This window comes from Sapajus apella, unplaced genomic scaffold (assembly GCF_009761245.1).
Source record: "Sapajus apella isolate SASKATOON/1434 unplaced genomic scaffold, GSC_monkey_1.0 scaffold162, whole genome shotgun sequence".
NCBI lineage: Eukaryota > Metazoa > Chordata > Mammalia > Primates > Cebidae > Sapajus > Sapajus apella.
This window is the reverse complement of record NW_022437102.1, coordinates 1349201-1369773: the sequence shown is the minus strand read 5'-3', so window position 1 is coordinate 1369773 and position 20573 is coordinate 1349201. Positions and strand designations below refer to the sequence as shown.

The following is a 20573-nucleotide window of genomic DNA, read 5'->3' as shown; positions in this document are numbered from 1 at the left end:
TAATTACTCCTAACCAGGACCCTGTGAGGCAAGTAATTTTAACCCTATTTTACAGAGGGAGAAAACAGAAACCCAGTGATGTTAAGTGACTTGCCCAGAGCACCAGCTGAGGATTGAATGAGTTGGTGGGATTCGAACCCAGAGCTTTCTGTCCTTCTGTCTAGTGCCTTTTTACCCAGTATCATGAATGTTAAGATTCTGGTCAATAGTACGGGTATCATTTAGAGAGCCTTTGAATGTGTGTCAGGGCTAAGCACTGGGCATGCCTTCTTTCATATGCTCTCTACGACCGCCTTTGGGATAATGAGGATAATGGTATAATTTTCACTCTCACATTACAGATGAAGAAACTGAGGCTTAAAGAAGTTATGTGACATGTTCAAAAATAAGGTGACAGGGCAAAAAAGAACCCACAGGGCCTGGCTCCAAGGACCAAGTGTCATTCACTGTTATGTGACTGTATCTGTATCTGTATATCAGGTTTCTTTGGTAGCCACTGGCCACTAATCTTGACTCAGAATATTTTGCTGACAATCTGAATGCATGATCAGGAGGCCTGAATGCAACAGAGGACCAGTGATGGCTGAAGAGATGGGCACCTGGCTAAGTCGAAGTGGAACCCACTCACTTGCACAGATGACAGTGCCTGAGCTTCAGGTAGCTCATGGGAGGGGCCGGGTGCAGTCATGCCGCCTGGAGGAGAGCAGACCAATCTAGACCATCATTCAGCACTGATATGGAGGATTCAATTTTCTTACTATAAATGCCATGGAGGAGAAGGAAACACACACGTGAAAAGAGGGGCTTGTGTGGTGAGGTGACTTCCTGGTGTGGCTGCAGATGGGGAGCCTGGGTGTCCAAACTGAAATCTGGGTGTGAAGCCAAAGGGACTTGAGAATTTTAGGGGTGACTCTGGGACACTGGTAGGGTGTCCCTCTGGAGCCACACAGGATGCCAGATTTGAGCTGGAAGGGCTGGCTACCTCCCCTGGCTTCCCCAAGGCCCTCTGTGATCCAGCCCCTGCCTGCCTGGCCATGTGGATCTGATCTCCTCTTTCTCCCTCCTACACCCTAAGTCCTAACCGCACCTCACTATTTGTTCCCCACGGGGCCTGACATCCTCTCTGTCCTGTGAACACGCGGCACGCTCTTCCTCGGGGACTCTCCTGCTCTCCTTCTGTGCCTTCTGCTCTCAGTGTACCAAGCTTCCAACTCAATTCAGGTGCTGCCTCCCCTGGACACATTCCCTGCCTCTTCCTTTCTCCACCTCCTTGGGCTCTCGCTGCATCAGCGGACCTCGTACATGACACTCAGAACTCATCCTACTGTAGGCCTGTTTACCTGTCAGTGGCAGGCAGAGTTCTGAGCCCCCACCCCACCCAGATTCCCGCCCTGCTGGTGGACATGCCCTGTGTAATCCCCATCTTGCGTGTGGGCAGGGTTTGGGACTACCGTATTGTAATCATGCTGTTATAGAAGACTCTGGTACCTTGGCCCGAGAGATTCTCCTGCTGGCCTTGAAGAAGTGGGCTGCCCTGTAGGGAGAGGGCTGCCCTGCAGGAACTGGGAGTGGCTTCGAGGAGCTGAGGGGGACACCAGTCAACAGCCAGCAAGGAAACGGGCCCTCCATCCTGGAACTGAATTCTCCTCCAATACAAATGGCCTTGGATGTGGATGCCAATCCCCAGATGGCATCCCAGCACTGGATAATACCTTGAGATTTTGGTCCTGAGACCCTGGGCAGAGGGCCCGGCTAACATCTTACCTTAGGTGACAAATACGTACTTTTTTTTTTTTAATGTGTGGCGCCTGGAGTGCAGTGGCACGATCTTCGGCTCACTGCAACCTCCGCCTCCCAGGTTCAAGCAATTCTCCTGCCTCAGCCTCCCCAGTAGCTGGGACTACAGGCACGTGTCACCACAGCCAGCTAATTTTTGTATTTTTTAGTAGAGACGGCGTTTCACCATGTTGGCCAGGACAGTCTCAATCTCTTGACCTCGTGATCCGCCCGCGTCGGCCTCCATAAGTGCTGGGATTACAAACGTGTGCTTTTTAAAGGCTGTTCATTGTGTGGTGCTTTGTGGCCTAACAACAGAAAGCGAATGGGTTGCCCGAGCCCCAAGTAGGCTGCATACTCCTTGAAGATACTCGGATTCCTTTTGCTGTGAGTCCCGCCACAGGCAAGCAAAGGACCACACGCATAATTTAGTGGCTTCAGGGGATGGTGGTCTGTCGGGGATTCACAGGCTCCAAAAGAACTTGGAGAGAGGCCACTGGTTCTCTAGTGCACAGAGAACGTAGGAATCGGGGGGGCGCTTGTAGAACTCTGCCTGCCACTGACAGGTAAACAGGTCAACAAAAGGACACTGAATTCTGAGTGCCGTGCAGGAGGTTCACCAATGCCATGGGAGCCCAAGGAGGTGGAAAAAGGAAGAGGCAGGGAATGTGTCCGAGGAGAGATGGCCCCTGAGTTGGAGGCTTGGTAGACTGAGAGTAGAAGGCACAGAAGGAAGTAAGACAGGGACGGGTCTCTTAAACCACATTCCCCTCCCTTTAAGTGCCTCGTACAGAACAGTGAGCGGTATTTGCTGAGTGACCACGTGGATGTGGAGATGAGAAAACTGTGGCCACAAGAATGGACAGGCCTTGCTAGAGCCCTCACAGCAAGTCAAGCATGCAGCTGGTGCCAGAACCGCCATACCTGTCCCTTGCTCTTTTGTCCCATGTTGTGTTTACCTGTCACCTGCTAGGATCTCCAAGTTCTCTGTGCACAGGAGTTCCAGCGGCCTTTCTCCAAGTTCTTTCGGAGGCTGTGAATCCCCAGGAGACCACCAGCCTCTGAAGCCACTGAATTATGCATGTGGTCATTCGCTTGCATGTGGCAAGACTCACAGAGAAGGAATCCACTTCCCTAAGCCACCCTCAACATGAATCATTCCAGGCTGCCTCCAACGCAAGGTTCCTCACTTCCTGGAGCTTGCAGGGGACTTTATGAAAACAATTTTGTGTCTGGGTGTTTGTTCCTCCATCTGTCTGTCCATTCTTCAATCATTCATGACTCCTAACACCTGGTATCTGTGGAACACTTATTAGCACCAGGCGCTATTCTCAGCACTGCTACAGGCATTAGCTCGTTTGTTCCTTAGGACAATCCCGCGGAATCCCATCCGCAGGCTGGATAGGCATCTCTGAGGTGGCTCCAAAGGCAGAATGAGGAATCAAACTTCCTTTCTAATCATAGGAGCTGCGGGGACATGACATGAGAGGGAGCCGGGGCAAGGGCGGCCACCATGGGCCATGTGTAAATTGTAGTGCAAGCCGCTAAGACAAGGTGGGAAGGGGCACCTGACATGGTCAGGTACAGAAAAGCTGTGTAACGCTGGCTGAGTGACCTTGGGGCTTCAAATCCATTCACTTCTTGGCAGCCAGAGATGTTTTTAAAAATATATAGATTAGATCATCTAACTGCATACATTTATTCAATAACTCCCTGCCACACTCAGGGTATCTCATGAGCATCTAACCTCCTCCCATCTTTCTCACGCCACTTTCCTCCCAAGCCCCTATGATGCCGCAGCCGCCTGGTCTTCTGTGAGGTTCCTGGATATGCAGGCATTCTTCCCACCACAGGCCCTTTGCACCTGCTACTGCATCTGCCTGGAACACTCTTCTCTGAACAACTTGCAAACCTGACACTTTTTCTTGTCCTCCAGGTCTCTGTAGAAATGTCCCTTCCAGGCCGGGCGCAGTGGCTCAAGCCTGTAATCCCAGCACTTTGGGAGGCCGAGGCGGGTGGATCACGAGGTCAAGAGATCGAGGCCATCCTGGTCAACATGGTGAAACCCCATCTCTACTAAAAATACAAAAAATTAGCTGGGCATGCCTGTAATTAGGTGGCGCGTGCCTGTAATCCCAGCTACTCAGGAGGCTGAGGCAGGAGAATTGCCTGAACCCAGGAGGCGGAGGTTGCGGTGAGCCGAGATCGCGCCATTGCACTCCAGCCTGGGTAACATGAGTGAAACTCCGTCTCAAAAAAAAAAAGAAAGAAATGTCCCTTCCTCAGAGAGCCTTCTCCTGACCACACTACCTAAAGAAGCTTCTAAACCCGGCACCGGGATTATCCTCCCAGTTCCTTCAAAGCACTTATGCAATTACGGTCATTCTTAAAAACTGTTATTGCTGTTTATGTCACTAGCTCCACATTTTCAGCCCTGGCTACACATTATAAGCTTAAAACAATGCCGCCGCACGGTGGCTCATGCCTGTAATCTTAGCACTTTGGGAGGCTGAGGTGGGTGGACTGCCTGAGCTTAGGAGTTTGAGGCCAGCCTGGGGAACACAGGGAAACCCCTTCTCTACTAAAATACAGAAAATTAGCCAAGCACAGAGGCGTGTGCCTGTAATCCCAGCTACTTGGAAGGTTCAGGCAAAATAATTACTTGAACCCCGGAGGCAGAGGCTGCAGTGAGATGAGATCGTGCCACTGCACTCCAGCCTGCGTGACAGAGCAAGACTCCATCCCCTGCCCTACCCCCCCCCCCCCAAAATAAAAACAAATGCCAAGGGCTGTATTCTACAAAGATCCTTACTTAACTGGTCTGCAAGGCAGCCTGGACATGAGGATGTTATACAACTCCCGAGGTGATTCAATCTCCCTGGACAAGGTTGGGAAGCAGTGCATTGGCCCGTAAGCTACATCAGGGCGGAGCTCATGTCAGTACTGCCGGGAAGTGCTTGATGGATGTTTGTTTCATCAATACACAAAGAAGGAAAACAAGCAGCCACTCCCCCTTTTCCTGAGGTAGTTCGAGTAGGGCTCTACTTCTTAAGAATCGATCCTTTCATCTATCCTCATTCAACAACAAGACAAGAGCCGCTGGAGGAGGGGATGAGACATATCGCGCCCTTATCAGGCTTCGATATTTTAAACCCACGAGCCATCTCTTCCTTCTCCATCTTCCAATCTTAGCATATGTGCTACGGAAGTGAGCACACCCTTCACCATTGTCTATCCTCCATGCAAAGAGCTGCAGTGAGGAGGCTGGGGCGGGCGAGGCCATCTGCCATACCTGTCCATGGACAGCTGAGCGACCAGGGTGACGTCCGTGCTGTCCGCCGCAGGCTCATACTCGTAGTGCAGGAAGTAGAGGTGGGTGCGGTGGACAGTGAAGCGCTCTCGCCGGAACTCATAGCACAGGTCGTCCTCGTCCAGCTCAGACAGCTGCTTCTGGAGCTGCGGGGTACGAGAGAGGTCTTGGGCACATGAAGAAGAGGTCTGAGGGGCCCATGAGCCGGCCCCTTGGGCCCGGCCCTCCCTGAGTTTCTTACCCAGGCAGATTGCTGATGGGTCAGACATACATGGATGGGATCACCACTTTTATTTCCCTCTGCAACGTAATCTAATTTCAAAAAGGTGATGGTAAAAATCAGATGCCTAGGGACCAGGTGCTGTGGCTCACACCTGTAATGCCAGCATGTTGGAAGGCCGAGCCAAGCAGATTGCTTGAGCCCGGGAGTTCAAGACCAACCTGGGCACAAGGCAAAACCCTGTTTCTACGGAAATTAGAAAAATGAGCTGGGCGTGGAGGTGTGTGGCTGTAGTGGTACTCAGGAGGCTGAGATGGGGGAATCATCCGTGTCCGGGATGCGGAGGTTGCAGTGGGCTGAAATGGTGCCACTGCATTCCAGCCTGGGCTACAGAACAAAACCCTGTTTCAAAACAAAACAAATAAAAACAAGGATGCCTTTAGCACCTGAGAGACAAGTCCCCTCTTAGTTAAGAACAAGCTCAGTGGTGCTCACTGAAAAACATATAACCAAACAGAAACTCCTTAGAAAAAAATGAGAAATGTTTTCTTAGACAACTCAGCGTAACAATTTCAAATAGCACAGGGAAATGACCCAGACATGGTGGCTCATTCCTGTTATCCCAGCACTTTAGGAGGCCGAGCCAGGCGGATCACCTGAGGTCAGGAGTTCGAGACCAGCCTGGCCAACATGGTGAAACCCCAACTCCACAAAAAATACAATAATCAGGTGGGCGTGGTGGCGGGAGCCTGTAATCCCAGCTACTCAGAAGGCTGAGCCAAGAGAATCTCTTGAACCTGGGAGGCGGAGGTTGCAGTGAGCTGAGATTGCACCACTGCACTCCAGCCTGGATGACTGAGACTCTGTAAACAACAACAACAAAAACAAGTAACATAGGAAAACGTCCAAAGAAGAAAACAGTCAAACTGAAAAGAACCTCCGTGTGCCTGATGCTTTTCTCACCCTAGAGCTACTGATTTCAACCTTTGTACCAGGTCTCGGAAGAAAACCCACAACCAACACATAAACAAACAACAACTCTTTTCCTTTCGTTTCACCTAGTTTGAATCAGAATCTTGGCACCCATACTTTTTTCTCTTTTTTTGAGCCCTCTTAAAGTCTTACTTCATTCATCTGCTTGTAGAAGTCATTTAACTAACTGTCCTCTCTTCCTTCACCAACTTGTGAAAAGGCAGGCACAGCTGCTGACAGGGAGCTAAGGAGTTAACATTTCAGATGTACAGAGGCAGCTACACAGATGCGCACATGTGCAGCTGCCTAACGGATACCTCTCATGGGAACCCCTACCAGGCAGGTATGATGATGTATGTTTTATAGTTGAAGAACTGAAATTAAAAAGTGATACAACTTAGCAAAAAGCTAATCCACAGTGACAAAAATTGGACCAGGGCATGTTGGGCGGGGAAGGGGCCCGGGAAGAGGCAAGAGGGGGTTGGGAGTGACAGAAACCCGCTCCGCCATGACTGGGGCGATGGGTACGTGGATGTGCACTTTTGTGAAAATTAATCAAACCATGCACTTAGAATGGGAGGCCTTATAAAAAGCAATCTGTATTTCCGTAAAAATCAACTTTTAAAACAATGATAATCTGCCGAAGGTCACAGGGCCGGTTCCAATTTTATTTCTTTTTTTCTGTTAAACCAGCTGTGTCTATCACATGTGAGAATACAGGTGGAAGTTTCCATGGCAAGGGTTACCAACCTAGCCAAATATCAGAAAACATTTTTCTAAGGAGGTGTACTTTTTAAAATCCCCGTATCAGCAGTGTAGCAGTTGACGAGAAAATATATGAGCTTGCTTCTGGATAGCTTTGTGCCTGTTAAGACCATTGCCTTGACAGGTTACTCGATGGCGTTATTTCTCAAGATGTGTGCTATGGAAGATGATAGCATTAATTGCTCCAATTCCTTCTCTCTCCCCCACCCCACCCCAGATATCCTTGCCTTTTGCAGTGGTGCTTACTAAAGAGGCACAGTTTATTCTACGAGCCTTGAATAAGCGGGGGAAGTAACACTGTCCCAGTCTTAAGGCTAGACCTCAAGAGAAAGTGTTTCTTGCACCCCTACCAATGCCATGAGAAGATGCTGAGGCCAGCTTGCTGGGAGATGAGACATTTGGGGCAGAACAGATCCTCCCCAACTGCCCGAGTCATGCAAGCCAGCCCAGCCCAGCTGCCTCAAGAAATACTTCGTTTTGAGCCAGTCTCGCTCTGTTGCCCAGGCTGGAGTGCAGTGGTGCAATCTCGGCTCACTGTAACCTCTGTCTCTTGGGTTCAAGTGATTCTCCAGCCTAAGCCTCCCAAGTAGCTGAGATCACAGGCGCTCACCACCACGACTGGCTAATTTCTGTAGTTTTAGGAGAGATAGAGTTTCACCAAGTTTGCCAGGCTGATCTTGAACTCCTGACCTCAGGCAATCCACCCGCCTCGGCCTCCCAGAGTGCTGGGATTACAGGTGTGAGCTACCATGCCCAGCCAATAAATACTTTTTCTTGAAGGCCACTGTAGTCTTACTGGTTTTGAGCAATACATACTGATAGAGTGCTATTGGTATTTTGTGGGGGGCATTTTTTTATTATGGGGACCTGTCCCGCATATTGAAGGGCATTAAACCTCCCGAGCTCCTGCCCATGAAATGCTTGTAGCATTCTCCAGACAGCCCTGTGCAACTCCAAATGCACTTCCACATTTCTAAGTGCAGCTTGGGAAACTGGCTGAGATCCAATGAGCTGTGAAACATTCTCAGCTATCTCTAAAATTTTTTAACTGTTAAAAGGATGCAATTAGGGATACTCAGCTTTTCAAGTCAATTTGCTGTCCTTGCCTATTTGAAGATTCTCACCATGCCAACAGTTTAATATAAGACAAGAAAGCTGAAATGCTCATTCCATCTAAGATCTATGAACTCACTGCTTCCTTCTGACCTGTAGGATTAAATCCAGATTTCCTTGTTGACAATTATGGACCGTTCTCTCTGACCCATCACGCTTAAGCACTCTGTGTCTGGGGAGCAGAGGGCCCTCATCAATGATCTCTGTGCTACCCAAACCTGCCTTTCCCTCACACCTCTGGGAATTTGTCTGGTGCCATGCTCTTCCCTCCTGGCAATGCCTTCCCTCACCTCACTCCACTCTCCTCTGCCTAAAAAACCTTCCAGTTACCTTTCAAGATTCAGCCCAGATGGCACCTACTCCTGTGAGACCTCTGCTGATCCTGCTGGGTGGAAGCAATCCATTTCTTCTCGGCGCTCCACGAGCGCTCACTTCGTAAGTTCATTAAAGCATTTGTCAACTTGAACTGAAATTACTTAAGGGCAACTTTCCTGGCAAGACTGTGACACTTCACCATTGTCCCGAGCACAGTACCGAGTTTGTGACAGGTGCACGATACCATGTGTTGGATGCCCGAAAAGTATTTGCTGTATACAAAAAAAACCGTAATCCCTGTGAAGACCTATCCTTCCAATTTTCCTTTTGTGTCCTCTAATTATATGCACAGAAAATGATCAATAAGCCCATTCTTCAGCCCATCATTTGCTTCAATATTTGCATCCAAAGGTCTGTGATGGCTGAAAAGCTTTTGGAACGCAAACAAGCATGTGCCAAGGTCCACGTGAGGTGCTGGGTACAGGTGATTTCCTTTCCTCCCCAGAGCCCCCTGTGAGTCACTTGCAGCCTCATCTGTCAGTTGAGAAGGGTGGAGGCGTCAAACCTGGGTCTGTGCCCCTCCACCACCATGCTGCTGCTTCAGGAAAGACGCGTGCTTGGCCTCATGTGAAGATGTAGACGCAGCACAGAGGCTAAGGCTACTGCTTCTAACCCACTCCTGCCTGGATGATCTCAGGTTAGCTGGGTGAGTGACCTAACCTTTCTGAGCCTCAGAGTCCTCAGCTGTAAAATGAGGGTGCCAATACTCACTACCCCAGAAGGTTACAGAAGATTCTAAAAGATGCTGCATACAGAGAAACAGAGGTGGAAGAAAAGATTCAACAGACGTCACTTATTATCATAGCTATTATCACACGAAAGGGAGACACCTGGGTCCCTGAAGACACGTATGTGGACTGTCCTTTTTGTTCTCAAATGTCACCTGAAGGAGAATGTATGGCAAGGGCCTGGTGGGCAGGAATATTTAATGAACATTAGAGTTCCCCTGGCCTTCTCCTTGAGGGCCTCAAATATGCCTATAAACCATAATGTTGCCTCCCAGGAGAAAACGTAACCAACTGCTATGCTCCTCACCTCCCTCACCCATACTGCAGAAAAGCACAAGAATTATCCCCCACTGGAGAATAAACATCTCCAGAATTCTGTGCAAGAGCAGGGTTGGCTTTTGTTTTTCTTTGATTTTGGCTTCTGTTTTAATACGTTCAGAAGAACGAATGGCTGCCAGTTCAATGAAGAGGAGAGTGGAAATGTGTGTGGGTGTGAGTGTGGTAGGTGAATGTGTGCGGAGAAGTGGGCCCTTTTTTGACGAGGCTTTAAACAAGTAGCTGGTCCTCACCCATGGGGGAAAGAGCATCAGTGAATGGAAGGTGAGAAACACATGTGTATATGGGGGTTTCTCATCCCTTTATTGACTGATTAGTTGATTGATTGAGATGGAGTCTTGCTCTGTTGCCCAGGCTGGAGGGCAGTGGCATAATCTCGGCTCACCGCAACCTTCACCTTGCCAGATACAAGCGATTCTCCTGCCTCAGCCTCCCGAGTAGCTGGGATTACAGGCACTCACCACCATGCCCAGCTAATTTTTGTGTTTTCAGTAGAGACGGGGTCTCATCATGTTGGCCAGCTTGGTTTTGCACTCCTGACCTCAGATGATCCTCCTGCCTCGGACTCCCAAAGTGCTGGGATTACAGGCGCGAGCCACCGTGCCCGGCCTCTTCTCCCCCTTATATGCTCAAGAGTTACATACCCTTGAGTTGGGGGAAAAGACATTTCTAGGTAAATGGCTCCAGGAATCACGTTTCAAAAAGCATCCATATGGTGAGTTCCTAACAGCAGGAGCTGTATCCCCTTCATTTCTTAACCATCTGAAACTCAACCTAAAATATCCAGGTTCTATATCCAATGTTAATGAAGATTTCCTGAGTGGTGGATTCACAGATGAATTTTATTGGCTTCTTTATACTTTTCTGTAGTTAATTAATTCCCTGCAATTTTCTCAAATGAGCTAATGCATGTAAAGTGTTTTGTAAGCTCTTAAGTGCTACAGAAACCTAAGCAACGTGGTTATGATTATATCATGTACCTTTTCAAATTCTAATCTAGGTTTGCTTATTGCTGACTGCGTGGCTGATGTTATCCATCTTGGATATTCAGCAAGCCTCTGCTGCATGTGCTCAGCCCCTGCATGTTAGGAGAGGGAGCACAGATCGACGGAGGTGCTCGCAGAACTTCCAAAGTACACCTTGCCCTAATGGGACTGACTAGGGAGGTCCTGGGAAGAGGCCGCCTCTAGCTCTAAACATCATGGAACCAATAATAGGATTCCGTGGCTTCCACATGCCAGGCTCACCTGTAACCCTCGCAATGTTTACAGGGTATTATCTAGGGAATATTGTCATTTACTAACCACAGTGTGTACTGCAGAAATTCAGGTATGCTGTCAGACATACCTGTCCACAGGACTCTGGGCCAACCAGATGCCGTCCTTGAAGTTTCAAGCTCATTTCTCATCTACGTGGTGCTTTGCACCTTGATCCAGCTAATATGATCTGGGTACCTACCACGTGACAGGCGCAATGCTAAATGTTTTCAGGTGCATTGCTTCATCAATTTAATCCTTCAGCACACATCTCTGTTGTACAAAAAAGGAAACTAAGGCTTAGGAGCTTTCAGTAATCTGCTTCAGCAAGTGAGTAGCAGTCCGGGACGGGAATCCAGTCTTCCAACCTCTAACCAGGGACATTTCACAACATAATTACATCTTCCCAGGGGATGGAAGTGAGAATCAGATGAGATGGTGGAAGACATAATGTTCTGTGAACGAAGCAGGGCATGAAAAAGTGTGGTCCCAATGCAGGAAAAACACAAAATGGAAAAAAAAACCACTCAAAAATAGAAGGAAACACATTACAATGTTAAAGATTTTCTGAGTGGATTCACAGATGAATTTTATTGGCTTCTTAAACTTTTCTATAGTTAACTAATTCTCTGCAATTTTCTCAAATGAGCTAATGCATGTAAAAGTGCTTTGTAAACTGTAAAGTGCCACACAAACCAAAGCAAAGTGGTTATGATTATATTATGTACCCTTTCAAATTCGAAGCGAGGCTTACTTATTCCTGTGTGGCTGATGTTATCCCAAGGGGAAGACTCTAGCAGTTTAGAAACTGCCTCCTTGGCTAGATGCGGTGTCTCACTCCTGTAATTCCAGCACACTGGGAGGCCGAGGTGGGCAGATCACCGGAGGTCAGGAGTTCAAGACCAGCCTGGCCAACATAGCAAAACTCAGTCTCTACTAAAAACACAAAAGTTAGCTGGACGTGGTGGTAAGCGCCTGTAATCCTAGTTACACAGGAGGCTGAGGCAGCAGATTAGCTTCAACTCAGGAGGAAGAGGTTGCAGTGAGTTGAGATTGTGCCACTGCGCTCCAGCCTGGGCTATAAAGCAAGACTCCATCTCAAAAAAAAAAAAAAGAAAAGAAAAGAAAAGAAAAAGAAAAAAAAAAAAGAAACTGCTTCCTTTTCACCCAGGGTTCAGGTGAGAGCCACAGGGCCGGATGGAGCATTTCATTAACAGGGTCTGAATGCTCCTGTACTCTGCTCTCTGGCCACTGCCACAGGGAGCAGAGGGTTCCTGACAAGGGAGGCACAGGCACAGAAACAAAAGACAGATTTCTCCTGAGATAAAATGCATTTGCTAAATTGCTTCTTTGGGCAGCCAGCTGAGGCACAGGGAGATTTGGACTCCAGGGAAAATGGCCCTTTAAGCAGTTTGCATTTATTTCTCCTCATCCTTAAGGACAGTGGCCTAGATTGACCTTTTCAGCTGCCAGAAATGATGGCTGGTTATGCCCAAGGATCCAGAGGGAGAACAAGTATATCCCTGGGCTCTGGCCTTAGAGACTTCTGTTCACAGTTGGGCAAACTAAGGAGGGAGATTATGGGGTTAACTGAAAGCAAGACCTGACTGTCTCTGACACTCATTTTATACATGACCTTGAGAAAGTCATATCTATGAATAGTGAGACAAAGGGTTTAGGCTTCATAAAGTGACTCTCAAGGATCACACCCTCACTGGGCCAGGTAACGTGGGGAGGGCCTTGCAGGTTCTTTCTCATGTAATACTCATGCCAACTCTACAGATTGGGAACCACTCTTAGTCCTGTGTAGTAGATGAAGACATCCATCATCTGAAAGGTTTAGCCACTGCTCAAGGTGACGAACAGAGCAGCAGAGATTCAAACCCAGGGTTATTTCCTCTGAATTCTTGCATGTAACCAAGTCACTACAATGTCTAGTTGGTCAGCCTCTGGGTTTTTTTCTAGTTCTAATGGTAGGTGATTCTGTGACTGCGGAGGACTCAACACATGTTATTTCCTGCGGTGGCAGAAACATCCCGTGCTCACCAATATCCAGATTCTCCTCTCTTCCTGGGCACAGAGCTAGGTTGTATTTCTGGCCTCCTTGCAGTTAAGAATAACTCCATAATAGAGCTCCGGCCAGTGGAGTCCGCAACGGCTCTAGCTAGTACAGACACCACTCTCAAGCCTCGCTCAGGCACAAGCCTTGTTCACTTTCTTTTCCTGGCTGGTAGCCAGAGCAGGAGAATTCTGTAGAGCAGGTTGGGGTCCTTTGGTGGGCAGAGCCACAAGATGGAAGGAGCCTGGGTCCTTCAACCTGCAGAAAAGCTACCTGCCAATCATGAACACCCATTTGGACTTTCTGCAAGTAATAAACTTCCAGCAGGTTGAGCCACATTACAGCTGTTTGTGCTATCTGAACAGGCACACCTGAATGCTTGTGGCCTATAAGTGATGGAGACAGTACAATGAACCAAATAGGGAATCTCAGAGGCGACTGTTTCTTTCTTCCTGTGACACACCTCCTTCTGATGTCTTGGGGCAATGTGTGAAATCACCGATGAGTAAATTACCACTCAAGTACGTTGCTTTGCGCTTTGACTTTTTGGTGGCTTCATATCCACTTACTTCATCTTTTCTCCTCCCAGTACTTGTAAGAGACAGGCAAGGCTACCCCAGCTGACAGATGAGAGCACGAGGTACTCAGAGAAGCTGGGACTCCAACTCTGGTCTCCTGAAACCTAACCCAAGCTTGTCCCTGTGGTTTCCACAAAGCACTTACATTTTATTAAGCCACACAGACAGAAACAGCTCACGACCTCCCTTGTTGTCTGCTGTATGTATTAATCAACAAGTTCCAGGAAGTCAAAGCATTTTTTACTAAGAAAACCAAACCATGGGTCATTTTCATTCTCTCAATACAGTGGGGGGCTGTATTCAGGACTGTTCAGTGAAGGCTCAGAGAGATTCTGCCCACCCCTGACCTACACTTGGAGGGGATAAAAAAGAAAAAGGCTTGGTCTCCTCCCTCCAGTTATCAGTATTAATCCATGCATCACAAACAATTCAGAGGCTCTTATTTTATGCCAAATCTTGTGCTAGGAATGGGGAGTGAGCTCCCGTTTCTGCACTTACATTGTTGCTATGGTCTAGAAGGAGAGGCAATGAAGCCAGTCACTAATCACACACACAATGCAACTGTAACACAAACCTTCATTCTGGGGGGCCTTTGCCATCTGCCACATTGCTCTAAGCTCCTGGCTTGTCTTACCTTATTTATTCCTCTTAAGTCTATCAGGTCTGTATAACTGATTTCCATCTTACAGATGAGAAAACTGAGGTGCACGAAGTTTAAGCAGATCACCTGAAATCCCACAGCTGGCGGTCCTGGGAGTTCACATGAGGCAGCCTGATTCCAGGGATGCCTTCTTACCAATCGCACCAGTGAGAGACGCCACTTGGGAGGGGGAGATCTGGCAGAAAGAAGAGGAAGCACGGGAGCTGCTGTATAGCCAAGGGAGGCCCAGCAGCTGGCAAGTGCAGAGAGATGGCAGCCAGCACCTAGACGGGTGAAACGGGGCTCTGTGTAAGCTGGAGCTGAACAGGATTGAAGCAGCCAGGCCACAAGGGGAAACTGTGGCCCAGACTTGTGTCCACTGAGTCTCTTGATCTCACAGCTCCTCTTCCCTTCACACCCTCTCTCTGGAGCTTAACACATTCCTGCAGGGTCTGTGGAGACCGGCTTTGAGCAGCCCAGCCTGTCTCAGGGTTCCGGGTGCTGTCCGTCCTGGGCTCTGCTGCCTGCTGCGTGACTGAAGAGCTGGCGATGTGTGGCCCGCACGTGAGAGCAGGAATGCATTCCGGGCTTTCTCCAGGGATTTTCTGAGATACAGCTGTTTCCACAGAGCCATCTGTTTCTTGGCATTGCCTTGCAGGGTGACGCCATAAAGCGTTTATAGAATCTGTTTACATGTGTCTTATTTTTAACTTCTAATTGAGGTGATGCTGCTGGCTTAGTGTCGGGGAACATGGCCCATCACCTTCACAGAGTGAGAGACGTGAGCTTGGAAGCCTTCTTCATTTCAGAGGTGACGCAGTGATCTCACAGCAGTTGACAGAGTGGGTATCCAAGGCAGGCTTTCTGGAAAATACTCGTGGCAATAACTGCCTACGTTGTATAGCACTTTGAATACTTTAGCCCCTTTAACTCGCCTCAAGTAGCCAGGTGTGGGTTCATTTACTGACCATTGTACAGACGGGAAAACTGAGGTTCACGTAAGGCTAGAGGTATGCCTAAAGTCAAAGATCTGGTCTAGGGCCATAGGTTCTTGTGCTGTCACCCAGACTTGAGTGGGGTGATGCCATCTCGATTCACTGCAGCCTCGACCTCCCAGACTCAAGTGATCCTCTTACCTCAACCTTCTGAGTAGCCAGGACCACAAGGGATGTGTGTTTTGCTTATTTTTCATAGAGACAAGGTCCTACTATGTTGCCTGGGTTGGTCTCAAACTCCTGGGGCTCAAGTGATCTTCCTGCCTCAGCCTCTCAAAGTGCTGGGATTACAGGTGTGAGATACCACGCCCAGCTTAGGCCAAATTTTTAAAGTGGAGGGATGTTTCTGGCACACCACAAACGCTTCAAGAAAAGGACTTGTTGGCTGGGCATGGTAGCTCACGCCTATAATCCCAGCACTTTGGGAGGCCGAGGTGGGTGGATCATGAGGTCAGGAGTTCAAGACCAGCACAGCCATGATGGTGAAACCCCATCTCTACTAAAAATACAAAAAACTTAGCTGGGCGTGGTAGCAGGCACCTATAATCCCAGCTACTCAGGAGACTGAGGCAGAGAATTGCTTGAACCCAGGAGGCAGAGTTTGCAGTGAGCTGAGATCGTGCTACTGTACTCCAGCCTGGGCAGCGACAGAGCAAGACTCTGTCTCCAAAAAAAAAAAAGGACTAGTTCTAGTTCATTTGTTCAACAAGATTTATTGCGCATGTATCAGGTGCCAGGCACTCTCTAATGAAGACATACTGATGAATAAAACAGATAAAAAGCTCTGTAGTCACAGAGCTTACATTCTAGTGGGTAGAGACATAATCAACAAAAATAAATAAGTCATGAATATATTAGTGATAAGTACTATGGAGAAAAATGAAGGAGCCCTGGGGAGAAGAAATGCTGGGATATGGGGCAGGCTTTGCAATTTTAGATAGGAGAGTATTTTAAATAGTTGTAGAGGGACCACTCAAGTATGAACCAGGGCTTGATAATGGCTTCAGCTCCGTCACCAACCTGTTCTGTGTATTCACTTGTTTGAGCCTCTATTTCCTTCCATATACAATGGAGATAACAGTCACTACCTTGAAGGTTTAGTGAAAGAGTAAGAAAAGTATATCCGTATAACAATTAGGAGAATTGTGGAATAACCTGGATATATGTAATAATGCAAGTTACTATTATATTAATATGACATACACAGCTGCATCCATTTGGGAAGCACTTCCTTGTCTTGTTGCTTTAGAGTTAGGTAGACATGGTTTCTAATCTCGGCCCCAGGACTTAGGAGTTGTATGGCTTTGAACAAGTCAATCATTTCTTTGAAGGCTTCCTTTCCTTATCTGTGAAATGTGACTCCTAATGCCTCCCTACCTTTGTGGTGAAGATTAAAGATGTATTTCTGTTTCTTTCTTTCCCTGCAGAAAATTTCCAACTCCCAAAAGCTAGAAGCAAGCAGAGAAAGGTCTTGGAACAGCACCAAGAGCTGTGCTCAGGCAGAAGAGACCAGAGTGACTAATACCCATCCTAGGGATACCCAGCAGGCTTTGGTTCCCTGCTATCACTAGGAGGCTAGGAGATCAACACTGATTACTCAGAGTGCTGTCTTGGGGAGGATAATGGAGTTGGGCCTAGGGGAATAACGCAGTCATCAATTAGTGATGTCTGCTGTGGAGGGGGATGGAGACAATGGCTGCTGACTTACAATTCCACATACCTTCAAAAATTCATTGGTGTCCAGTCTTTTTATCTATTTTTATTTTTTTTACTTTGTGGATGTTCTAGCTTTTAACATAACAACAGATCATTCTTTTTTTTTTTTTTTTTTTTTTTTTTGGGGTTTCACTCTGGTTGCCCAGGCTGCAGTGCATAGGTGCCATCTCAGCTCACTGCAACCCCCGCCTCCAGGGTTCAAGTAATTTTGCGGGCCACCACGCCCAGCTAATTTTTGTATTTTTAGTAGAGACGGGGTTTCACACCATGTTATTCAGGCTGGTCTTGAACTCCTGACCTCAAATGGTCCACCCGCTTTGGCCTCCAAAAGTGCAGTGATTATAGGTATGAGCCTCCACACCTGGCCCAGATCATTCTTTTACCATCAGTCTTTCTAAATTAGATACCTCTTTTTTTGGGAAGAAGGGTACGTTGGCTACCTTGGAAAGAAGGAACAAAGAGGCAAGCCCAGAAAGGGTTGTTCTGAAGCTGATAAACAGAAAGTGACAGCTGTCAGAAAGGAATCCGCATCAAAAGCACTGAATAGTCTGGAGCCATTTCCTGCGCGGATAAACAGTATCTCTCCTCCTCTGGCCAACCCCTCACTTCCTCCAGCCTTTTCATTGCTACCTTAGTCATCAAAAATTGTAAACTGAGTTGAATACTAAACTGAGTTTAGTATTTGGTTACTAAAGGAAGGGCATATACTTTAGCAGCAAGGTTTCTTGTCCAAATTGGTTAAAAATGGTCTATTTTAATGGCTTTGCATTTTAAAGAGATGAGGTTCCTTTACTTGGAAATTCTCTTTGGTGGAGCAAGGCCCTCTTGACAATAAAGCATCACCCTACAAATCCGAGTTTTGCTCTGTTGGCTAGGTTGCTCTCACAAAGGGATAGGGCGTTCCCACCAATGGAAACAGCAAGCAAGAAGGTCCTACGGTGAGCCTGGAGTGTGAAAGGCACTAAAAGGAGGTGGGTGTGGCCCATGCAGGGTGGTCAAGGGAGAGGGGAGAGAGGCTGGGATGGCAGCCATGGTGACTGCCTAGAGCAGGCTGCTCTCTCATTCATCAGCCTCCTGGGCCTGGACAGACCTTCCTCTTGGCATCTCTAAGAGTTGTGAAGCAGCAGGCCACTTACATACAGGAGCCGGCCCAGTCTCTAAGTTCAACCCCCGTGCTCTAAGTGGCTCCTAGCAACTGGCCAGCATTCACACCTTCTTACTGAGCAAATAAATATGGTCACAGATTCCAAGAAAGACCACCGATGACTTCCTCACCTCAATGATCCCCCCAGGTGAAGGAGATGGTAGAAAACCTGGCCACTTATAAAAGGAACCCCATTTTTTATGACTCTGAGTAGCATGGCATGGGAGCACACCGATACGGATGATTACTGACAGCTTCATCCTGCAAGGCTTTTTACTGGAGCCGTCTCCATGAAGTGGGGAAAAAAACGAGATAGAAGACTTTCCATTTAATGTTTGGAAAAATGTGCCTCATGGGCACTCAAATCTTGATGATGACAAATATGGATGTGAGCAAACAGAGCTGAAGCAAAAACCGAAAGAACAGTGTTTGCTGAAACCTCTAAGTGCTTCCCAGAATCTGAAAGAGGTCAAGTGTTTAATGTTTTTTTTTCTACTATCACCAGATGCGAAGGAGGGCAGACGCTGAGAAGGCATCTAGGGTGATGGGGAGAAGGGCAGGAGCCAGCGGTGATCCACTGTGACTTGGGGACCCAATAACAGAGGTGCAGGGGTGCACTGTGACCAGGACCATCCTGATAAAAGGCCAGGTGGGCACATGCCTCTGGTCCTTCCATAGGTGCCCTGCCCTGCCATTGAGAGCCTAAAAAAATTCTCACTACATCCAAAATAACCATAAAAACAGCAACAACAACAATAATAATCAATCAAATTTCTGACACTTTTTTTTGAGAGGGGTACTTGCTTTGTCATCCATGCAGGAGTGCAGTGGCATGATCTTGGCTCACTGCAACCTCCGCCTCCTGGGTTCAAGTGATTCTCCTGCCTCAGCCTCCCAAGTAGCTGGCATTACAGGCATGTGCCACCACACCCAGCTAATTTTTTTGTATTTTTAGTAAACACAGGGTTTTGCTCTGTTGGCCAGACTGGTCTCAAAATCCTGACCTCAGGGGAACCACCCACCTCGGCCTCCCAAAGTGCTAGGATTACAGATGTGGGCCACCATGCCTGGCCCTAAAATTCTGACTCTTTAGCCCAATGTACAACCTACCAACCTGCCTCCCTGAGCTTTCACTTTCCACCAGCTCCTGGGCACACTGGCCATTCTTCTGTTCCTACCCTGAACCTGTCATTCCTCAGGGGCCTTTGCACCAGCTACTTCCTCCACCTGGAATGTGCTCCCCTTGCTCTTCTATGGCAAGCTTGTTCATATCATTTAGGTTTCAGATTCAACGTCACCTCCTCATAGAAATCCTCAAAGCAATGAGCTGCTCAGCTGCTCAGTAATACACTGCGATGTTGCAGCTACCACTGGCTGATCATTTTTTTCTGATAGTTTAGTTAATTAACTGTGTCTCCTCCACCAGAATATAAATATCATGAGATCAGGAACCAGAGTCCTTTTTCACCTATAAATACTCAGTGTGCAGACTAAGTAGAAGGTGCTCAGTAAATGTTTGCTGCCTAAATGAATGAACCAGATACTTCTGTGTCTAATACTAAGGGTCAAGGAAAGTGCAGAATGCAAATATTTACTAAGCATCTAACACAGGGCCAACACAGGGCCAACACCGAGCTAGGTGATTTGCATGCAACTTCTCAGCTACTTTCAAAAACCTCATGTAAGTTTTTTTTTTCCTTTTTTTTTTTTTTTTTTTTTTGAGACAGAGTCTCACTCTGTTATCCAGGCTGGAGTGCAGTGGCATGATCTCAGCTTATTGCAACTTCTGACTCCCAGGTTCAAGCGTTTGTCCTGCCTCGGCCTCCCATGTAGCTGGGATTATAAATGCCCACCACACCTGGCTAATTTTTGTATTTTTAGTGGAGACAGGGTTTCACCATGTTGGCCAGGCTGGTCTGGAACTCCTAACCTCAGGTGATCTGCCCACCTCGACCTCCCAAAGTGCTGGGATTACAGGTGTGAGTCACCGCACCCAGCCACACAAAAGTTTTTATTCCCCATTTGACAGTTGAGGAAAGTGAGGCACAGAGGTTGAGTCACTTATCTGAGGTCACGCAGGTAGTTACTGAAAGGAATTAAAGACAAACCCAGGTCAGCCTGACTCCACATGCCCTGCTTTTTCTGTTAAAGGGCCTCTTCTCACAATCTCACAAAATACTGACAGTCAGTCTCAACGTTGCTCCTTGTTTGCTGTGAGACCATGGGCAACCTGCCTAATCTCACTGTGCCTTAATTTATTCAACTATAAAAAGTGTGTTTTCGGCCAGGCATGGTGGCTCACACCTGTAATCCCAGCACTTTGGGAGGCTGAGGGGGGCAGATCACGAGGTCAGGAGATCGACACTATTCTGGTTAACACAGTGAAACCCCGTCTTTACTAAAAATACAAAAAACTAGCCGGGTGTGGTGACGCTCAACTATAATCCCAGCTACTCGGAAGGCTGAGGCAGGAGAATCGATTAAACCTGGGAAGTGGAGGTTGCGGTGAGCTGAGATTGCACCACTGCACTCCAGCCTCAGTGACACAGCAAGACTCCCTCTCAGAAAAAAAAAAAAAAAAAAAAAAAAA

At 47.7% G+C, this 20573-nt stretch overlaps 1 protein-coding gene across 3 annotated transcripts in view; it reads right to left on the bottom strand.

Annotated features, from left to right (window-relative positions):
- The window catches only part of LARGE1 (LARGE xylosyl- and glucuronyltransferase 1), a 559679-nt gene that overhangs the window by 54940 nt on the left and 484166 nt on the right, over positions 1-20573 (bottom strand). For all 3 annotated transcript variants that reach the window (XM_032266924.1, XM_032266925.1, XM_032266923.1), the window contains one exon: positions 5069-5232. In XM_032266924.1, the coding sequence (XP_032122815.1) occupies positions 5069-5232 (164 nt within the window). The remainder of the gene's footprint in view (positions 1-5068; positions 5233-20573) is intronic.